This window comes from Ochotona curzoniae, unplaced genomic scaffold (assembly GCF_017591425.1).
Source record: "Ochotona curzoniae isolate NIBS_2020 unplaced genomic scaffold, NIBS_Ocur_1.0 contig_2210, whole genome shotgun sequence".
NCBI classification, from domain to species: Eukaryota; Metazoa; Chordata; class Mammalia; order Lagomorpha; family Ochotonidae; genus Ochotona; species Ochotona curzoniae.
Window position 1 is genome coordinate 35,422,553 of NW_024465369.1, and position 17,056 is coordinate 35,439,608.

At 48.2% G+C, this 17,056-nt stretch overlaps 1 protein-coding gene across 1 annotated transcript; it reads right to left on the bottom strand.

The window, feature by feature from the left end:
• Positions 1-537: 537 nt before the first annotated feature.
• Positions 538-16,747, bottom strand: CHRNA1 (cholinergic receptor nicotinic alpha 1 subunit). Its single transcript, XM_040972098.1, has 9 exons — positions 16,630-16,747; positions 11,632-11,777; positions 11,482-11,526; positions 10,341-10,450; positions 8,031-8,226; positions 7,372-7,609; positions 2,679-2,902; positions 990-1,229; positions 538-679 (listed from the first exon to the last, which is right to left on the bottom strand). The coding sequence occupies exons 1-9, from the start codon at positions 16,670-16,672 to the stop codon at positions 548-550; spliced, it is 1,374 nt and encodes a 457-aa protein (XP_040828032.1). The 5' UTR covers positions 16,673-16,747; the 3' UTR covers positions 538-547.
• Between the last annotated feature and the right edge of the window lie 309 nt (positions 16,748-17,056).

Sequence of the window (17,056 nt, forward strand, 5' to 3'; positions counted from 1 at the left end):
CCTGTTTTCCTCCCAACCGCAGGAGACAAACCCCGTTGCTTGTTATCTGGGATACTGCTTCTCTCCTCCCAGGTCTAGAGCTTGACCTTAAGACAAGGGCTTTGGAATGCAGTTTGCCCATCCTGAAACCTACCTCTTTGTCTATCCACTGCTTCCTCTCTCTGCAAATCTCATGCTTTATTGTTTTGGGGGCTGGTAGACAGGATCTTCCTTAAAGGTACAGAACTGGCTCCTAAGTACAGGACATGCTCCTTGTTTAAAACACAACAGTAACAACAACACATCAGAGAACCCCAGTTGTCCCAAGCAAGACGCTTCCTCTGCCATTGGAAATGCAGATGCCTGTCAGCCATCCAGTCACATTTAACAGACAGAGTTTACTCCTGGAAGAGACAGCAGCAGAAAGGGAGCAACATTGCGAACACCCTGCAAGGCCTAGCCTTGTGTCCAGGCACATCATTATCCTTAATAATAAACAGCAAAAACTATCATCCTAGCAGACCAATCTTCTTCACTTGCTTCTTCCTCTTCTCAATCCAGCTGCTGCTCATCCTTGCTGATTCAACTCAATGAGCCGACCTGCAAACACGGCCAGGGTTCCGATGAGACAGACCAGCATGAAGATCCCCAGGAGAATGTGGTCCATCACCATGGCGACATACTTCCACTCCTCGGAGGCCTGGGGAAGAGGTGAGTGTTAGGCAGAATGGGCTTGTGTCCTTCATGCTATGGGCTTTTCAAGGTGTGGGTCTCAAAGACCCCAACACCTCCTGGTTGGCATTACACTTTTGGGTTTTTGAGTGGATTATTCACAATGTGAGGGCTTCCTAAGGAGACCCAGAAGTGGTCACCAGGGCAAGCTTTTGCTTGGCGGCGACATCTTGAATGCCAGTCTGTCAAGCTCAACCCATCAGTCTACACTCATGCACTTGATCATGCAAACACCTGGGCCAGGTGGGGTGGTGGTGATTCCAAGGCAGGATGCTTACGTTATTGGACTCCTGGTCTGACTTCATGGTCTCTGCGATGTACTTGACGCCCTCAATGGCACTCTTCACCTCGGGGTGTTTGATCAGGGGCGAGTGGAAGCCCATGGGCGGAGGCCCTGGCTTCCCAGAAATGTCAGAAATATCTATGTCTTCGGTAAAAATCTTTTTGTCTTGTTTGTCTCTGGATGGTCTTTTCATTGTCGAGAAAAACATGATATTTGGGATCGTGTCAATAAAAACCTAACCATAACAACAACAAAACACATGTATGAGCATGAATGTTAACAGGTCAGCATTAACCTTGGTCTACATTGGCAATATAACTTGAGCAAAATATTCAGCATCTCTTGGCCTCCGCCACCTCACCCTTAACAAAAGTGACAACTGAGGATTTTCTCCAAGATCCCTTCATGTGTGAGGGAACTTCAAGAAGTTTATGAAAAATGGATCTAAGATGTTCATGCAGGTGCAAAAATTTTTTTTGAAATCCCTGCATGTTTTTTGGTAATTGCGCCTTGTGAGTTTTTGAAAATTCCTTATTTGCAAGGATTTCAAAAAAATTTTGGCAGTAAAATTCATCTTTTAATTCCTGTTTTTTCGTGAACGTTTGAAGTACCCTTGCATATCCTGTGATGTGTCAAATTATAGATTGACAGTGATGGCTGTAATGTGAGCCATCAGCCACTGGAGGGAGCCTGTGTGCAATGAAAGGCCTCACAGAAGGCTGGTGGGCTCCCGTAAGCAGTGTCCTAGCAGTGTGCCAAGACAGGGTTAAAGCGTTGAAGTGACTCCTCCACTTCAGATATGCAAACTCCTGGTCCTGCAAAACAGCTAGAGAGGGACAGGCTTTTGGTGCAGCGGTTGATGCCACTTGAGGCACTTGCATCCCTTAGAATGACTCTGCTCCTGACCCCAGCTTCTGCTGATGGGCACCCTGGGAGAGAGCAGGCGGTGGCTCAAGTGCCTGGATCCCTGCTCCAGGCTCCTGGATTTGGCCTGGCCCAACCCTGCTGTTGTGAGCATCTGGCTGATTGAATCAGGCAATGGAAAATCTCTTTCTCTGCCTTTTAAATAAAGAAACCATGGCTTAGGCAGCCAGGAGTCACCTCATAGTCTTGAGAAATGCGGGGGCTGCTGATCTCCAAAACCAGACCACTGTGAGAAGCTTCTTGATTCCCGGGTCTGCTGCTTGTAGCACACAAGCTCCTGGATCTTAGTGGGTCTGTGGAGTTTTACATATTTTTTTCTAAAAAAAAGGATGTGTTGGAAATGGCAACACATTTTCAAATCCAATCATGTCAGTATTTGAGACCAAACTCTTCATTCAAATTGATGTTTTGGCTCTTTCTCGGCAAGATCTGCCCCAGCCCTTCTTTCAGCAAGTCTGTTCAAACATTAGCAGACAGACAGAAATCTCGAGAATTTCACAGCATTTGACTAAGACAGTGATTGATTCTTCCCTAAAAAGACCCTTGGAGCTTGGTGTTGGAGTGGGATTTTCTCTTTTTTATCTCTTTCTCTGGGAAAGCTATGTGAGTTATTCATCCCCAAGAAAGTTCCCTCCGAAGCTTCCTTATGGTGCAGGAAGGACTTTGAAGACCTACGTCTGCTCAGTGCTGCCTGCAGCGCCCTGGGACATGTTCAAGGGCAGCCAGGCCTGTGCGGGGTGCAGGGGCCTGGCCCACTCACCTTCCGCACCCACTCAGGCATGACGTGGGTGCTGGGCGAACGGTGATGCGTGTTGATGACGATGACAGTGATGATGATAGACGCGATCACGAACACCATGGTGAACAGCATGTACTTCCCAATCAAGGGCACGGCGCTGGAGGTGGAAGGGATGAGCTCCACGATGACCAGAAGGAACACGGTCAAGGACAGGAGGACCGAGATGCTCAGAGTCATCTTCTCCCCTGGAGAGACCAAGGGGAGATGCGCAGGGCCCACCGTGAGGGCTGCACTGTGCCACCCAGCCTGCCTCCCCGGGGCCCTGGAGAGACCAAGGGGAGATGCGCAGGGCCCACCGTGAGGGCTGGACTGTGCCACCCAGCCTGCCTCCCCGGGTCCCAGGAGCCATGATTTCAGTGAAAATGCAGTCATGGGGCAGGTTGTGGCAGAGCGAGTTAAGGCATCATGTGCAATGCAGGCCTCCCATATGGGTGCCTGCTGGGATTCTGGACACTCCAGTTCTGATCCAGTTCCTGTTGGTGTGCCTGGGAAAGCAGCAGAAGATAGCTCAAGTGCTTGGGCCAGTGCCATCCACCTGAGAGGGCAGGATGGAGTTCAGGCCTAGCTTTGGCCTGGCCCAACCCCAGCCCTTGTGGTGATTTGGGGAATAAGTCAGTGGGTTGAAAATCTCTCTCTCTCTTTCTCTCTCACTCACTCTTTTTCTAACTCTACTCTTTAAATAAAAGTTTTAAGATTTTTTTTTTAATTTAAAAGGCATATTTACAGAGTGAAGAAAGAGAAACAAAGAAAGAGGTCTTCCATCTGCTGATTCACTTCCCCAAATGGCAGCCATGGCCAGAGCTGGGCCAGTCCAAAGCCAGGATCCTGGAGCTCCATCCATGTGGGTGGCAGGTGCCCAAGCACTTGAGCCATCCTTTGCTACTTTCCTAGTCATAGTAGCAGGGAGATGTATGGGAAGTGGAGCAACTAGGGCTCAAATTGGCTCCCCTAGGGAACGTCTTGACTTACTATGTCACAGCATTATCCCCTAAATCAATCTTTGAGAAAGATAAAATACAATGTGGTCCTATGGAGAGAGGGCTAGTGACCCTATAAGTAGAGATTAGCATGGGTTAGGCCCCACACACGGGAGACTGCGTGAGGATGTAGGGAAGAGGCCCATCTACATGCCAAGGGGAGAGCCCTCGGGGGAAGCCCACCCTGAGGGCACCCCATCTTGATGTTCCAGCCTTTACAATTGTGAGAAAATGTCTTTCTGTCTTTTGGCCATCCAGCCCATGGTAATTGGCTCTGGCAGCCAAGCAAACTGATGTAGCACCAAAACCCACAGGTGAGAGGAATGGGACAAGCACATTCTCAAAGCCTTGTTCTGGGGTGTTTGGGGCTCAGAATTTCTTATGCGATCTTGGTACTTGGGGCCTTAACTTCATGCTGCAAGCAGCAGCAATTCCACAGAGGTGGCCAAGCAGGGAGTAATCAGTCTACCCCTTTTGTGGGGAAGCACAGGTGGCTGAGAGTTCTGGGTGGGTGAGTGACCCTGGGTGGTAGTTTCTCTTTCCACAGAAGAAATATTCAACTTCATCATATGGAAACATGCCTGGACAACTGGTCACCCAGCAGATAAACAGGCAGCCCAGTAGGACATATCTATTCTCTCAGTGTGGGAGGAAGCTGCAAGACTGAAACCGAGGAAAGGACGAAAGCTACAAGACCAAGGAGTTCTCCTTGGTGTCAGAGTGACCTTACGCCACAGTTTCACATCCTCTCACTTTGTCATGGTCCTCTAAGAGGAAGTAGCTGCTGCTACTCCTTTTTCGTTTCTTTCTCCTCTACCCCCTCCTCTCCTCCTCCTCTTTTTTTTCTTCTCCTTCATCATTTATCATCATCATCTTAAGGGCGCTGGGATTCCCCAGGCCCCATTTCTTCCTCAGGCTCTGGAGTCCCAGGAGTCTGGAGCAAGGTTGGCAGTAGGGAGGTGGGGTTTGTGGGGAGTGAACCCCTCAGGTGTGTTGTGGAACCTTTGGAAGGACCCAGTCTTGCTGTTGATGTTCCCTATGGGGCCTTGATTCTAAGTAAGGTGGTTTTTCCACACCGGCTGTTTCTGGATGCTGGAATATGAGTACAACTTGCCCTCTGCAGCTGTGGGCTTCCCAGCCTCCAATTCAACCTTGGATCTAAAGTACCCCCCTAAACATTACACCTGCACTGCACATCCATTGGCTTTTTTCTTATCATTCCTTCAACAATCCTATGTAATAGCTATTTACATTGTATTTGACATTCTGAGTAACCCATACGTGACTCAAGCTAGACTGGAGGAAGTGTCTAGATAATGTACAAATGTGGTTTTATATGAGGGACCCAGGTAGTCACAGGGTTTGGTGTCCCTGGGGGGTCCTGGAACCAATGCCCCATGGGACATTTGTATACACAGGACATGAAGTATTGCAAACAGGAGCTTGTCAGCAGTTCCTGGTGAGAAGGAAAGCCTTCAGGGGGAAGGATTATAAATACAAAATATTTTTCAAATTATACAATAGTTCTTGATTCATCAGAGTAAACATTTTCAAACACACCGTAGTCATTGTCCTACCAGTTTTCAAACAGAAGTCATTTAATATTTATAGACGGTAGCTAGTTTCCAAATGGCCACAACATTTCTACTCGTCACTTTAAGGAGTTTCATTGGGGACTGGCATTGGCGTACAGCAGGTTAGGGCACTGCCTGTGACATGGGCAGACCCCAATAGAATGCTGGGCTAAGATGTTACTATTCCATTAGGGTTCCAGCTCCTTACTCGAGTAGCTGAACCATTACCACCCATGTGGGAGACCCAGATGAAGCTCCTGGCTCCTGGCTTCAGCCTAGGTCAGACCTGGATGTTGTGGCCATTTGAGGCGTGAAGCAGAAGATGAAAAATCTCTCTCTGTCACTCTGTTAAATAAATAACTTTTAAAAAGAAAGAAGCGCTTTTCTGATTAGAAGGTTGAAAAACCATTTGTGTGTGTAATGTTTAAAATGGCTCATCAGCAGAACATATGTTCTATGGGGAAAAGCACATCTTTATTTTTTTAATTTAATTTATTTAAAAAACTTACTTGAGGGGCCAGTGCTGTGATACAGAGGGTTAAGCTGCCACCTGCTGTGCTAGCATTCCTCTATGGATTCCTGTTCCAGTCTTGGGTGCTTAACTTCTGATCCAGCTCCCTGCTAACACTCCTGGGAAAGCAGCAGAGGATGGCCCAACTGCTTGAGTCCCTGTACTCACAAGGGAGACCTAGAAGAAGCTCCTGGCTCCTGGCTTCAGGCTGGCCCAGCCCTGACTGTTAGAGCCATTTGAAGATCATGCCTCAAAATATGGAAGGCCTGTCTCTGTCTCTCCCACCCTCTATAATTCTGCCTTTCATACAAATAAAATATTTTTAAAAAATCTTGTTCAAAAGGCAGAGTTGCAGAAAAAGATGTTGGTGAGGATAGAAGGAGACTGCTTCTACCTGCTGGCTCACTTCCCAAATGACTGCAACAGCCAAGGCTGTGCTGGGCTGCCGCTCGGCATCCAGAGCTTCCTCCAGGTCTCCCATGTGGGGGCAGGGGCCCAGGGACTTGGACTATCTTCTGATGACTCTGCCAGGTGCATTAGCAGGGAGAGGGACTGGAAGTAGAGCAGCCAGATTTCAGACTGTGACCTGGACGAGATGCTGGTATTGCAAGTGCTGGCTTAACCTGCTCTGCCCAATGAGGGCTTATCTTTAGGCCCTCCTGTGTTACTGTCACATAAAAGCTGCTTGGCAATTAGTAGTTGAATAAGTAAACAAATCATCTTTTTTGTTTACTTGCTGGGAATTTGGAGTTAAACTTTTGGCTTAAGAAAATGCTTTCAGTAGATAAGGTTGTGGCCTGCCAGAAGTGTGAGGACAGCAACCCTACAAGCTGTTTGTGAGTGGTGATGTGCGGGCAGGTGGCTGACTCTCCCTCTGCATTTGCAGTAGACTGTTGGGCTTTGAGGATGGGATCGTGGCACAGAAGTGAATGCTCGGCAGGAGGTGCATAGACGGTCCAGGCTGATGAACCAGGAGGAATTGCCACCTGGGTGGTGTGACCCCATGTTTATAGATGGGCATGCAGACCCACTGGTCAGAACAGGGGACTTGAAAAAATGTTCATGGAAAGTGGAATTAAAAGATAAGCTGGTTTGGGTACAAAACAATTTCAACATGTGTGATAATAAGCAGTCTACAAAAAGTTCATGGGAAGTCCATATTATCAAAATCTAGATATGGATTTTAGTTAATTTTGTGGTTTTTGCACTCAAAATGATTCCATTTTCCCATGAGCCTTTGGAAGCACCCTTAGATAAGAAGTGACTTCAGAAGGGGTGTGGTCTGCAAGTGCAGGTGATCACCTGCGTGCCTTACTCAGCACATTTCTGGACACGTGGTTGATATTCTGCAATGAGCGTTGGTAGATAATGGTAGTTAATGCTGGACTGGCTTTGCATCCCCAGGGCCATGTTCAACTCTGCTGCCCCACTGTGAGGCCCATCAGCAATGACTTTGAACATTTCCCACTGGCACTCAGTAAGGGCATCTGCCTGTTAGGATGGCATGGGTCTGCCTGGGTTTGTCAGGACACGATCATTTCTGACCTTCCCCCGCGAATTGCAGCAGCAGCAGTCATGGCCACCACACCCACCTGAGTCTGTGGGCAGGTAGAACACCAGGCTGGTTAAGAAGGAGAAGAGCAGGCAGGGGATGATGACGTTGACGATGAAGTAGAGGGGCAGGCGCTGCATGACGAAGTGGTAGGTGATGTCCAGATAGGGCGTGGTGGGGCAGCAGGAGTAGAACACCCAGTGCTTCCAGCCCCGCGACTCCTTGATCACCCACTCCCCACTCTCCATGAAGTTGCTCAGGTCTGGCTGGTCGCTTTCCTAAGAATTCAAGTGAGATTAGCAAGCCCCAACCAGGCTTCACACTGCAGGTACACAAAATGAGCATTTGACTGATTGTGTAATCGGCAATGACAAGGAAACAGACCCTAGCTCCATGGGCCACCACAGCACTCAGGCCACCACTGGTATCTGATCAATTAATTGGATTTGCACTATTGGGATTCTACACGTTTAAGTAACTGGGAGTCTTCAGATATACAGGCACATGCCCAGGATGGATAACATCAGAATCCTTGGATACTGAGCCTGCCCCAGGAGATTCATTTCGTTCTCACATGCAGAGCATCAAGGTCCTTCCTAACCAAGTAAGAGCCATTGGGCTGGAGAATGGCCAAGTTTTGAGTGGGGCCCATGTCACACTGTTCCCAGTGCAGCTGTCTCACGAGAAGCCACCACCTACCGGGTTGATGGCCACCACAGAGCCGTCGTAGGTCCAGGTCCCCAGCTTCATGCTGCAGTTCTGCTCATCGAAGGGAAAGTGGGTGACGATGATCTCACAGTAGCTCTTAAAGATGGCTGGGGGTGTCCATGTGATGTGGCCAGTGTAGTCCAGGAGCACTTTGGTGAATTTGACAATGGCAAAGTCACCGTCGGCACTGCAGTGGGGAGGAGATGAGTCCACAAGACAGATGAGCCTTCCATTCTGCTTGCGGGCAGCAACAGGAGGCAGCTAGCTTTTTGGTGTTCTACTGCTAATTATAGAAGTCATGGGTGGGCAGTATTGTTTTGAACTTTGTCTGATAATAAGAATCATTAGTGTACCTGTTTAAAAAAAAAAAAAGTAAGCTCTTCATCAAAACCATTTAAGCAGGAGCCTTGGAGCATGCCCCATATCGGGGACCCTGGGATGGTTGGGAGGCTGGGTGTGGCTTCTCCACTTATCTTTCCCCTTTCCCCAGAAACAAGAAGGAAAAGAGAGAATGTGAAAACCGTGGTCTCATCCACTTTCCTCCAGCCCTTGACTCTTTGCATCCTATTCAACTATGTAAAAATTATCAAAAAGAAATGTAAGTTCTTGATCATCTTCTACGTATGGGCCCTGGACCACAATATCTGGAGAAGAACATTAGAGTCTACAGTTTTAAAGAAATAACACGTACCTTGGGTCTTCCACATCTGGGCTTTTTTTTCCCTAGTCCTTCGTGGTATTTGAGATGTTAGTTTCCATGTGCCCATATCTCCCCCAACCCCCTTCCATATACGTTGAGAACTGACTGGAAAACCAGGAATTCAAAGTAAAAAAGCTCAGGCAGGTTGGGAAGCGGATAGGTTTTTGGCATAGTGGGTAAGGTGTTGCGTTGTGAGCCACATTAGAGTGACTGGGTTCAAGTCCTGCCTCTTTCTGGTTCCAGCTTCCTGCAGATCCTGGGAGGCAGCAGGTGACGATTCAAGTGGCTGGACTTCTGCCACCTGTGTGGGAGATTCCCCAACTGGACTCCTGGCTCCTGACTTTTTTCTGGCCCAGCCCCAACCCCAACTCTTGGCATTGATGGAGAAGGGAGGGAAGCGTGGAAGGGGAGTAAACCAGTAGATAGAAAATCTCTCTCTCTCTCTTTCTCTCTCTCTCTGCCTTTTAAATAACTAAAATACATAATTTTTGCAATGAGAAGAACTGTTTGGAACTGAGTAGAGTCGGGTCATGGACTCAGGTGCCACCAGGGTTAGCAGGTGAACAGGAGCCCTCCCTCCTCTCAGAGAGGCACCCCTCACAGAGCTGCCCTGAGGATACACAGCCAAGGAAAAGCCCAGTTTGCCAGATGTTGAGATTCTTCCTGAGAAGCTGGAACTCTAGATTTTTTTAAAAAAAAAAAAGAAAATATTTTCAGATTTTTTGGTGGTTGGAGTTTTCTAGGTTTCTCTGTGATAGGTCTTGATTTTCCAAGCATGGCAGTAATTCCTCATGAAAAAGAAGGCCATGGTAGATGCTAAGAAAATAACAAGCTGCTCCTGCACAACATAGTTGAGGGACAGATAGCTTTTCCTGTAAACAGCCTTGGTCAGCGACAGACAGAATGCAGGCCAGGGAGCTGAGGCTGGGGACCTGAGATAGAGGGTTTTTTTGGGGGGGCGGTCTTTGTTCAGAGAACTGATTGGCATGGGACACCTTCCCCACCACCAAAAAAAAAAAAAAAGAACCCAAGAGAAGCAGAGGACCTGGGAAGTCATGGCTGGCTCCCACGCATGTGTGTGTGGTACAGTGTCAGACCATAAATCCTCGGGCCACCACCACGCTGCTGCCCAGGGAAGGAAGGAAGCACATTGCAATGAGCAGTCCCGGACAACTGAAGGGTGTGTGCTAATGAGTGTGTTATTGCACCAGGGGCTTGGATCACATCCTGATTTCACGACATGCCATCTGTCATGGCATCACAGACAGACATCCTGGAGGTCTCAGGGAAGCGAGAGAGATGGCATTGTAAGGTTCACCAGACCTGTTTGCTTGGGAGGACGTCGGCTCCTGGGATCCCTGAGCTACAAGGCTGGCGTGGTTTGGATAGTTGCCATGCACACTCAGTAGCTCCTAGCCACAGCTCTCATTTAGTATGGCTCCAATAATTGTTTCTGTTTGCATCACGAGCAGCCCTACAGCACCCCTGGCCTGTCAGCATGGCACTGGCTGTGTGTGGCTTGTTTAGCGCTCAGTGTGCTGAGACAGCACACGATCCTGCCTGCCCCCGAACCTCCCTTTTGAACCTGTCCCATCACTTACTTATTGTAGAGAACCAGGTCCGGGTGCCAGATCTTTTCAGAGGGAACGTGGATTTTTTTCACACCGCCATAGTCCTCTGGATTCCATTTGAGGTTGTAATCCACCCATTGCTAGAAATGACAATAGTTAGCCAGTTACAGAGCCAGCCTGGGGCTTCCAGGTATCCTGCTGAACCTGCTCATTCAGGCATTGATGATAGTCAGACTTCCTGAAGGAAAGTAGGATTCAGAATTCAGCTTCTGCTGCAGAAAAAAAGAATAACTAACTGACTGCCTGTGGGCACTGCGATAAGCTTCACCTAGAGGAACTCATCCTGGCCTCACGAAAGTCAGTGAGTGTGCTACGGCACCCCCTCCCACCATCAGGGTTTACAGAGCAGGAGACTAAGCCTGTGGTATGGCCAGGAAGCGGCAGATCCTCCAAGCCACCCTGTCCACTCACTGTGCCCACTCCAGGAAAGGAGGATTCACCATTTTAAAATGATAGCATATAATTTCCTGCGTTACAAGAGTAATCCTTATGAATACCCAGGACAGCAAGTGTGACTAACACAGGGAGAAGGGTTGAAGTATACCCTCTGAATGCCCACATCCTGAAGTCGGAGTGTGATCTCATCTAGAGATGGGATTTTTGCAGAGAGGATTAAGTTAAAATGAGGCCATTCCGTTAGATCCTAATCCAATAGGAGGGGTAGCTGTATACAATTAGGAAATTCAGACACACACACACATGCATATGACATGCATTAAAGACATACACAAAAAGGAAGAGGGCAAGGACAAAATCTCACATACGCGATGAGAAAGCCACGTAAGGAAGTAGCTGTGTACTAGACAAGAGCAGAGGCCTACAGCAGGTGCTGCCTCCTAGCACTGAGAAGGAAGTAACCCTGCTGGGACCTTGGCCTTGCACCTCCAGCTTCCAGGTCGGCCTGTACGACTTTGCCTTGGCAGCCTTAGCTGAACAGTAGGTGTACACACACTCTCTCTCTCTCTTTCTCTCTCTGTGCTCCCAACATCCCAAATTGCCTACTCTCAACATTCTGGAAAAGATCCCTGTTGCGTATGCTGAACTCCTCTGGGCCCAGGTGAGACTTCAAGACGAGAAAAGCACCCTCAAGGCCATGACGGAGCTGATTTACCTGTTTCAGACGGACATTCGTTGTCACGATCTGATTCACTTCATCCTGAAAGGGGAGAAGGGCCACTTTTTAGGGTTGAGGGAGGAGAACCAGGGGCAGGTGTCCTGGGCTGAGGAAGGAGGATACCACAGAGCTCCCCTTGCATCTCACCACGTTGATGAGCTGGATGAGCTGCAGGCCCACGGTGACCTCCACGACCTGGCGGTGGTCTTCCACTGGCCGCACCACGCTGCTGTAGTCCTTAAACAGCTTTGCCACCAGGCGGGTCTCATGTTCGGAGCCCAGGACAAAGCCAGCTGCAACAGCAAATGACATACACCTGTCACCCTCTACCCTCTTGCCCTCCACATGAACTAGTGTGAGAAACCATGGGGTAGTCCATCAGTGGATGCTCCCCTGCTTGGCTGTGGCTGCCTCGATTCCTTTGCCAGAACCACTGCAGATGTGGTTTCTACCAGGAGACAGCAGACACAGCAGATTGACCCCACACCCATGCTCAGTAAGTCAAGTTCACCAGCAACGTGCATGCACACATCAAGAGAGACCACAGAGACCTCACTGTTCTCCAAAGTCTGGCCACACTGTGGTAAAACCTTGGGCCAGCTGATCTCATGATAGCATAAATTACCAAGAATTGGTGCTTGTTTGGACCTAGAAGGTTGACCCCAATTAAGAAAATGACTAACACGTGCTGGTGAGGGTATGGCGCCATTAGAACCTTCCACTGTGGCTGATGGGAATATTTGATGGCAGGTCCTCAATGGGTTAAACAGTCACCACAGGACCTACAAGTCCACTGCCAGGTGTGTGCCTTCAAGAGCAGTGGCACTGTTTACAATGGCAGGACACTACAAGAGCTCAAGCATCCATCCACAGATAGGCAGCTGAACAAATCTGGCATACCCGAACAGTGGATTATTACTCAGTCTTGAAAAAGAGATGAAGTGCTGCCATCTGCTATGGCATAGAGGAAGCTTGGAAGCGCCATGCTAAGGAAGCCACACACAAAGGGGCACTTAGGTAGGGCTTCCTTCTCGGACACTATCCAGGGCATTGCTGCCCTGGAGACAGCGGATTGGGGATCTCCACGCACTCAGGGGGACATTGCAGTGATCATTGAGTGGGTGTGAGGTTTTCTTTGAAGGTGGTGAAAAACTTTCTGGAGCTAGAGTCTATGGGATAATGACCATTTAGTGCCAAAACTGTACTTAATGACTTTTAATTGCATGCTTTAAAATGGTTAAAATAACTTTATGTAATGTATATTTTAACACAGTTTTTAAAAATAGCTGCTGGTGGGTACATTTCCCAGCTGAATTTTTAAATTGAATGAACTCTGTGCTTTGTTGGGTTTGGGGTTTCTGTTTGGATCATGAGTGATTCCAGGGAATGTTTGCTGCCTTTTCTGTTAGGATAGAGACTCCTGTGTGTGTCACTGCCCTTTCTGTCCGATGTGCTTTGGGAGGCGAGCAGGCAGACATCCTCACCGCTTGCTCGGGGTCCTGTGGCTGGAAGGACGAGGCTCCGCTCCAAGGCCTTTGTTCTGCATGGTTTCTTGTAGTAATGCTTTGTGTTAGGAGTGTGTGGATGTTCCCAGGAACCTTGCAGCTGCGTGCCTTGCTGTTTCCAGGGGAAAATGTGTTCCACAGCCCAAACCGGGCTTGGGAAGAGGATCTCTGTAACACAAGCCTGTGGTCAGGGCTGCCTGTTCCAGGCTGGGAGAAGAAGCAGGCACACCATCTGATCAGTTTGCCTGGATCTCCTCTCCACAGGTGATGGCAGGGACAGCCCAGCTTCTCCCTGGGTGGAGAAGACTCGGGATGGTGAAGGTACTTTCAGCTTGGTACCCAGAAGTGTTAACACGTAGCCTCTCATGTTATTTTTGCTTTATGATTCTTCTCTCAGGATCCGGAACTGGAAAGGAAGTACTTGTCCACAAAATAATAACTAAGGAACATTGCTTTCTTTGTGTGTTTTTATTAAGTAAGAAACAGAGTAGGTAACTTAACAGTTTGTTGTGTGCCAGCTGCTCTTGTGGATTACCAACTGGTTAGTTTCATGAGGGGGCGAGGTAGGCACTATCATTGCCCCCACCAGGTGAACACACTGATATCCAAAGAGGTGAAGTGACTGGCCCAGATTTCCTAAAAAGCAAAGCCAGGATTCAAACCCAGAGTTCAAACTCTCCATCACCGTTCCTCATACAGGACTTTGGATCTACTTGAAAAAAAACAGTGTAACGCAACAAGTTAATCCATTGTTGTTGCTCCAGAATCATTTGTTTTGTTTAACCCAACTTGCTGAGTCCCTGTCGTCATCCTGTGGGCTAAGCTTGTAGCCCCACTTTACAGACTGACTTCGCAGGGGGGTTGTGCGTTCATGGCTCCCCAGCTCCTTAGAAGAAAGATTTTTATCACCAGAGGCCGTTTCAACACCCTAGCCCTCAAGGAAAGTACATCAGTTCCATTTGGGTGTTTGAAGGTTTCAATGTAGCGTTCATATCTTCCCTGTTAGTTCCAGCAGCTCCTTACCCAGCCTCCCTCTTCCTTTTTAGTTTCTAATGTTTTCTGAATGCAGACGGCTTCAAGGGCAACCAAGGTGCCCAGTCACACTGAGCTTTCACAGAGCTTGAAACTAAAACCACCTTGACCAACCCCACAGGGAGCCTCTTCAAAGACCCTGTTTTCACAGTCACCCTGGTGAGGCTCTGAGACCGGGCAGCTCCTCTCTGTCCTCCATACTGTACCAATGGCCCGTCTGCTCGAGCTGGGGACTGCGAACTGGACCCTGGAGTGGATGGCCGAGTGGTGTGACCACAGAGCTTGAGGCTATAGCCCTGGCATTGCTCTGGGATGTTCATTTTTAAATGACCGTTTATCTCCATTTGACAGGAAGACTGTAATAGAAAGTAATGACCAGAGCAGATGGGCAGCATTGTGTGGCAGGAAAACTGTGCAGGCCAAGTCCATGGTGCACCAGGAAGATCAACATTCCAGCAACATCCAACCCCTCTTCTCCCACCATAAACACTAACAGGGGCCCCTGTTCCTTCTGGAAGGAGTTTCTAAGGAATTTCCAAGAAGTCTCCCTTTCTCAGACGTGTTTCATTTTCTTTGTTCCTCTCTCCCCAGAGCAGGGTAGAGCTATAGGAAATCCATAGGATGTAAGTCAGAATTCTCTGATTCCCTTCCCCAACTCCTAAAGGGGAATTGGAGCTGTTCTTGCCAGATTCAGTTAATCACTGAAGATAAACTTTGTAAGAAGTCAGGGTATATATAAACAAAAACTATCAAAGTCCTCCCCCCCCCTTTTTTTTAGCAAAATTATGTTGGGAAATTTTGTTTCAATGATGAATAGTAGCATCATTTGCTGTGAACACACATTTTCTTAGGAGCTTTGGGATATTGGCAGGTGAATCTAATGTGAATTCTGTTTTCTTAGCCTCATAGAGAACGGCATTAGTCATTTACATAAATAACTGAACAGTTGTGTCCTAGAAAGGGTGGCAGTCAAATGCTGGGATTCCGGAGAGGGAAGTGGGAGGCAGGTGGGAAGGGCACATGCTAAACGAACAGTATAGAGATCCTTGTGGGTTAAGCAAACATAGGAACAATTGTTTTTACCCCCAAGCAAATCTACCCCAAGTGGGAAACTCAGTCACCATTTCAAGAGTGTGTTTCTCTGTACTGTGCTTGTTCAGTTTGTATTTGTATGTAAGGGCAGCCCCCTTGTGAGTTGGCTGAAAGGGATTTTGGATGGTTCCTGGCAACCTTGGGTACTTCTAATCTCAGCTCAAAGCTGCATCTCTTGGTATCTTTGGCTATTTCCGGCTGAGTTTTCTGACCTTACATGTAGCAAACCAAGTCTCCAACTGATCACATTGCAACAGCTATAAATCAGATGACCCTGGGCAGCTCAGTTCATGTGTGTTGGCCTCAGTTTTCTCATAAGAAAAAATAGAGAATGTAAGCGTGTCTGGCCCACATAGAAGTGCCTGTGAGGCGCTCGTGGGAATCAGTACCAGCCCACTCTAGGTCTCCGACAGCATGCATTTTTGGCGGCCTCCTTGGAGGCCTCTGAAGGATGTCTTGATGGAGGCATATCCTTCCAGGACGGTCATTGAGTGTAGTGCTTGCCAACACTGCCTGTGTTGCTCTCTGGTTGGATCAAGTTCAAATCTAGGAAATAATTTATTTTATTTGAGTTTTGGTGATCTCTATTCCACTATTGAAAAAAAAAAAAGAATTAATGAAATCTTTTGCCTTTTGCCCAGGACGCCTGTGTTTGGATGATCTCAGAGAAGAGAGACCACAGGCCAGGGACCACCTTGTTTCTTGGCAAATGTTTCTAACAAGTGGCCAGCCAGAGTGTCCTGTTTCCCTTATCGGAAGTCTGGGATTCAGGGTTCTGTTTCAGCTGCTGTGCTGTGACGCATTCCAGAGCAGAACACAGGTTAGGGCTGGGCCGGGGTTAGTTTCCATGTAAGCCCAAACCTATAAATAGTCACACTCTTATTTTAAAAAAAGAAAAAAAAGCCTGCAGGAATGCATTTAGACAGACTGTTGTTTTTTAACTTCAGAAGTCTTAAAAAAAATATTCCACAAGTTATCTCATCACCACAGGGAGTCCAGTTGCAGTGAGGAGCAGGCTCCTCTCTCTAGCACATGCGGCTGTCAGTCAGCCCTCTGTTTCAGAAGGCTCAGGAGCAGAAAGCGGACTTGTGACTGCCTTGTCTGTGACTGCCTTGTCGTGTCTTGTATTTGTCCAGCTTGGAAGGTGGTTCCAGGACACCTTCTCTGTGTTCCAGATTCTACAAGGGAGATGAAGCCTCCGGGGAGCTGAGTTGGATACCAGATGCCAATAAGGGGACAGACCTGGGAAGGTGCCCTTGGACTTTTTGACCAGATAGTTCCTGTTTCCATTGAGTAACGCAAGCTAAAAATCTGTATCCACAAATCTGGGCCAGCCATCAGGAAATAACTAACAGAGAATCCCCAGGCTGTGTTTCCATGAAAGAGGCAAGAGTTGGACTCCCCAAGTTGCAACCTCAGTAGAAATGCATACACACACACACACACACACACACACACACACACACACACACAGAGATAACACTGGTCCCCAACCCCCACCGACCTTAACCCTTACCTGAGCAGAGGCTTAGGAGCAGGAGGAGAGGCCAGGGCTCCATGGGCGGTGGGCACAGGCGTGGACTCAGCAGCGTGCTGGCCAATGCTGCTCACTGGCTCGCTCTGGCCGGATGCTTAGCTGCCACTGGCTTGGGGAAGTGAGTGGACTTGGTGGGGCTATTGTCTTACACCACCTGTTTGTGCTCATGACAGCTGGGCTGCCCTGGCTAGGGAGCCCAGGAAGACACCCCGTGTGGTACACTGTCACAAGTGTGCCTCACTTTACACAATGATGATTGTGAGCTTGACAGGCTGAGGAGGGACTATGTGATAAGGGTACTTTAAAAAGTTTCTGGAAATGGAATCACGAAGTAAGGTCATTTTTGTGCAAATGATGTTGAACTCCACACAGTTTTTCTATGGTGTGTATTTTCTTTTTGTTTTCT

Excerpts from the sequence above, each read along its gene's own strand:
- CHRNA1 (XM_040972098.1), bottom strand. The coding sequence starts at position 16,672 with ATGGAGCCCTGGCCTCTCCTCCTGCTCCTAAGCCTCTGCTCAG. Across the intron at positions 10,451-11,481 it reads CGAATGTCCGTCTGAAACAG|CAATGGGTGGATTACAACCT; the intron begins GTAAATCAGCTC and ends TGTCATTTCTAG. Across the intron at positions 7,610-8,030 it reads CTGTGGTGGCCATCAACCCG|GAAAGCGACCAGCCAGACCT; the intron begins GTAGGTGGTGGC and ends TTGAATTCTTAG.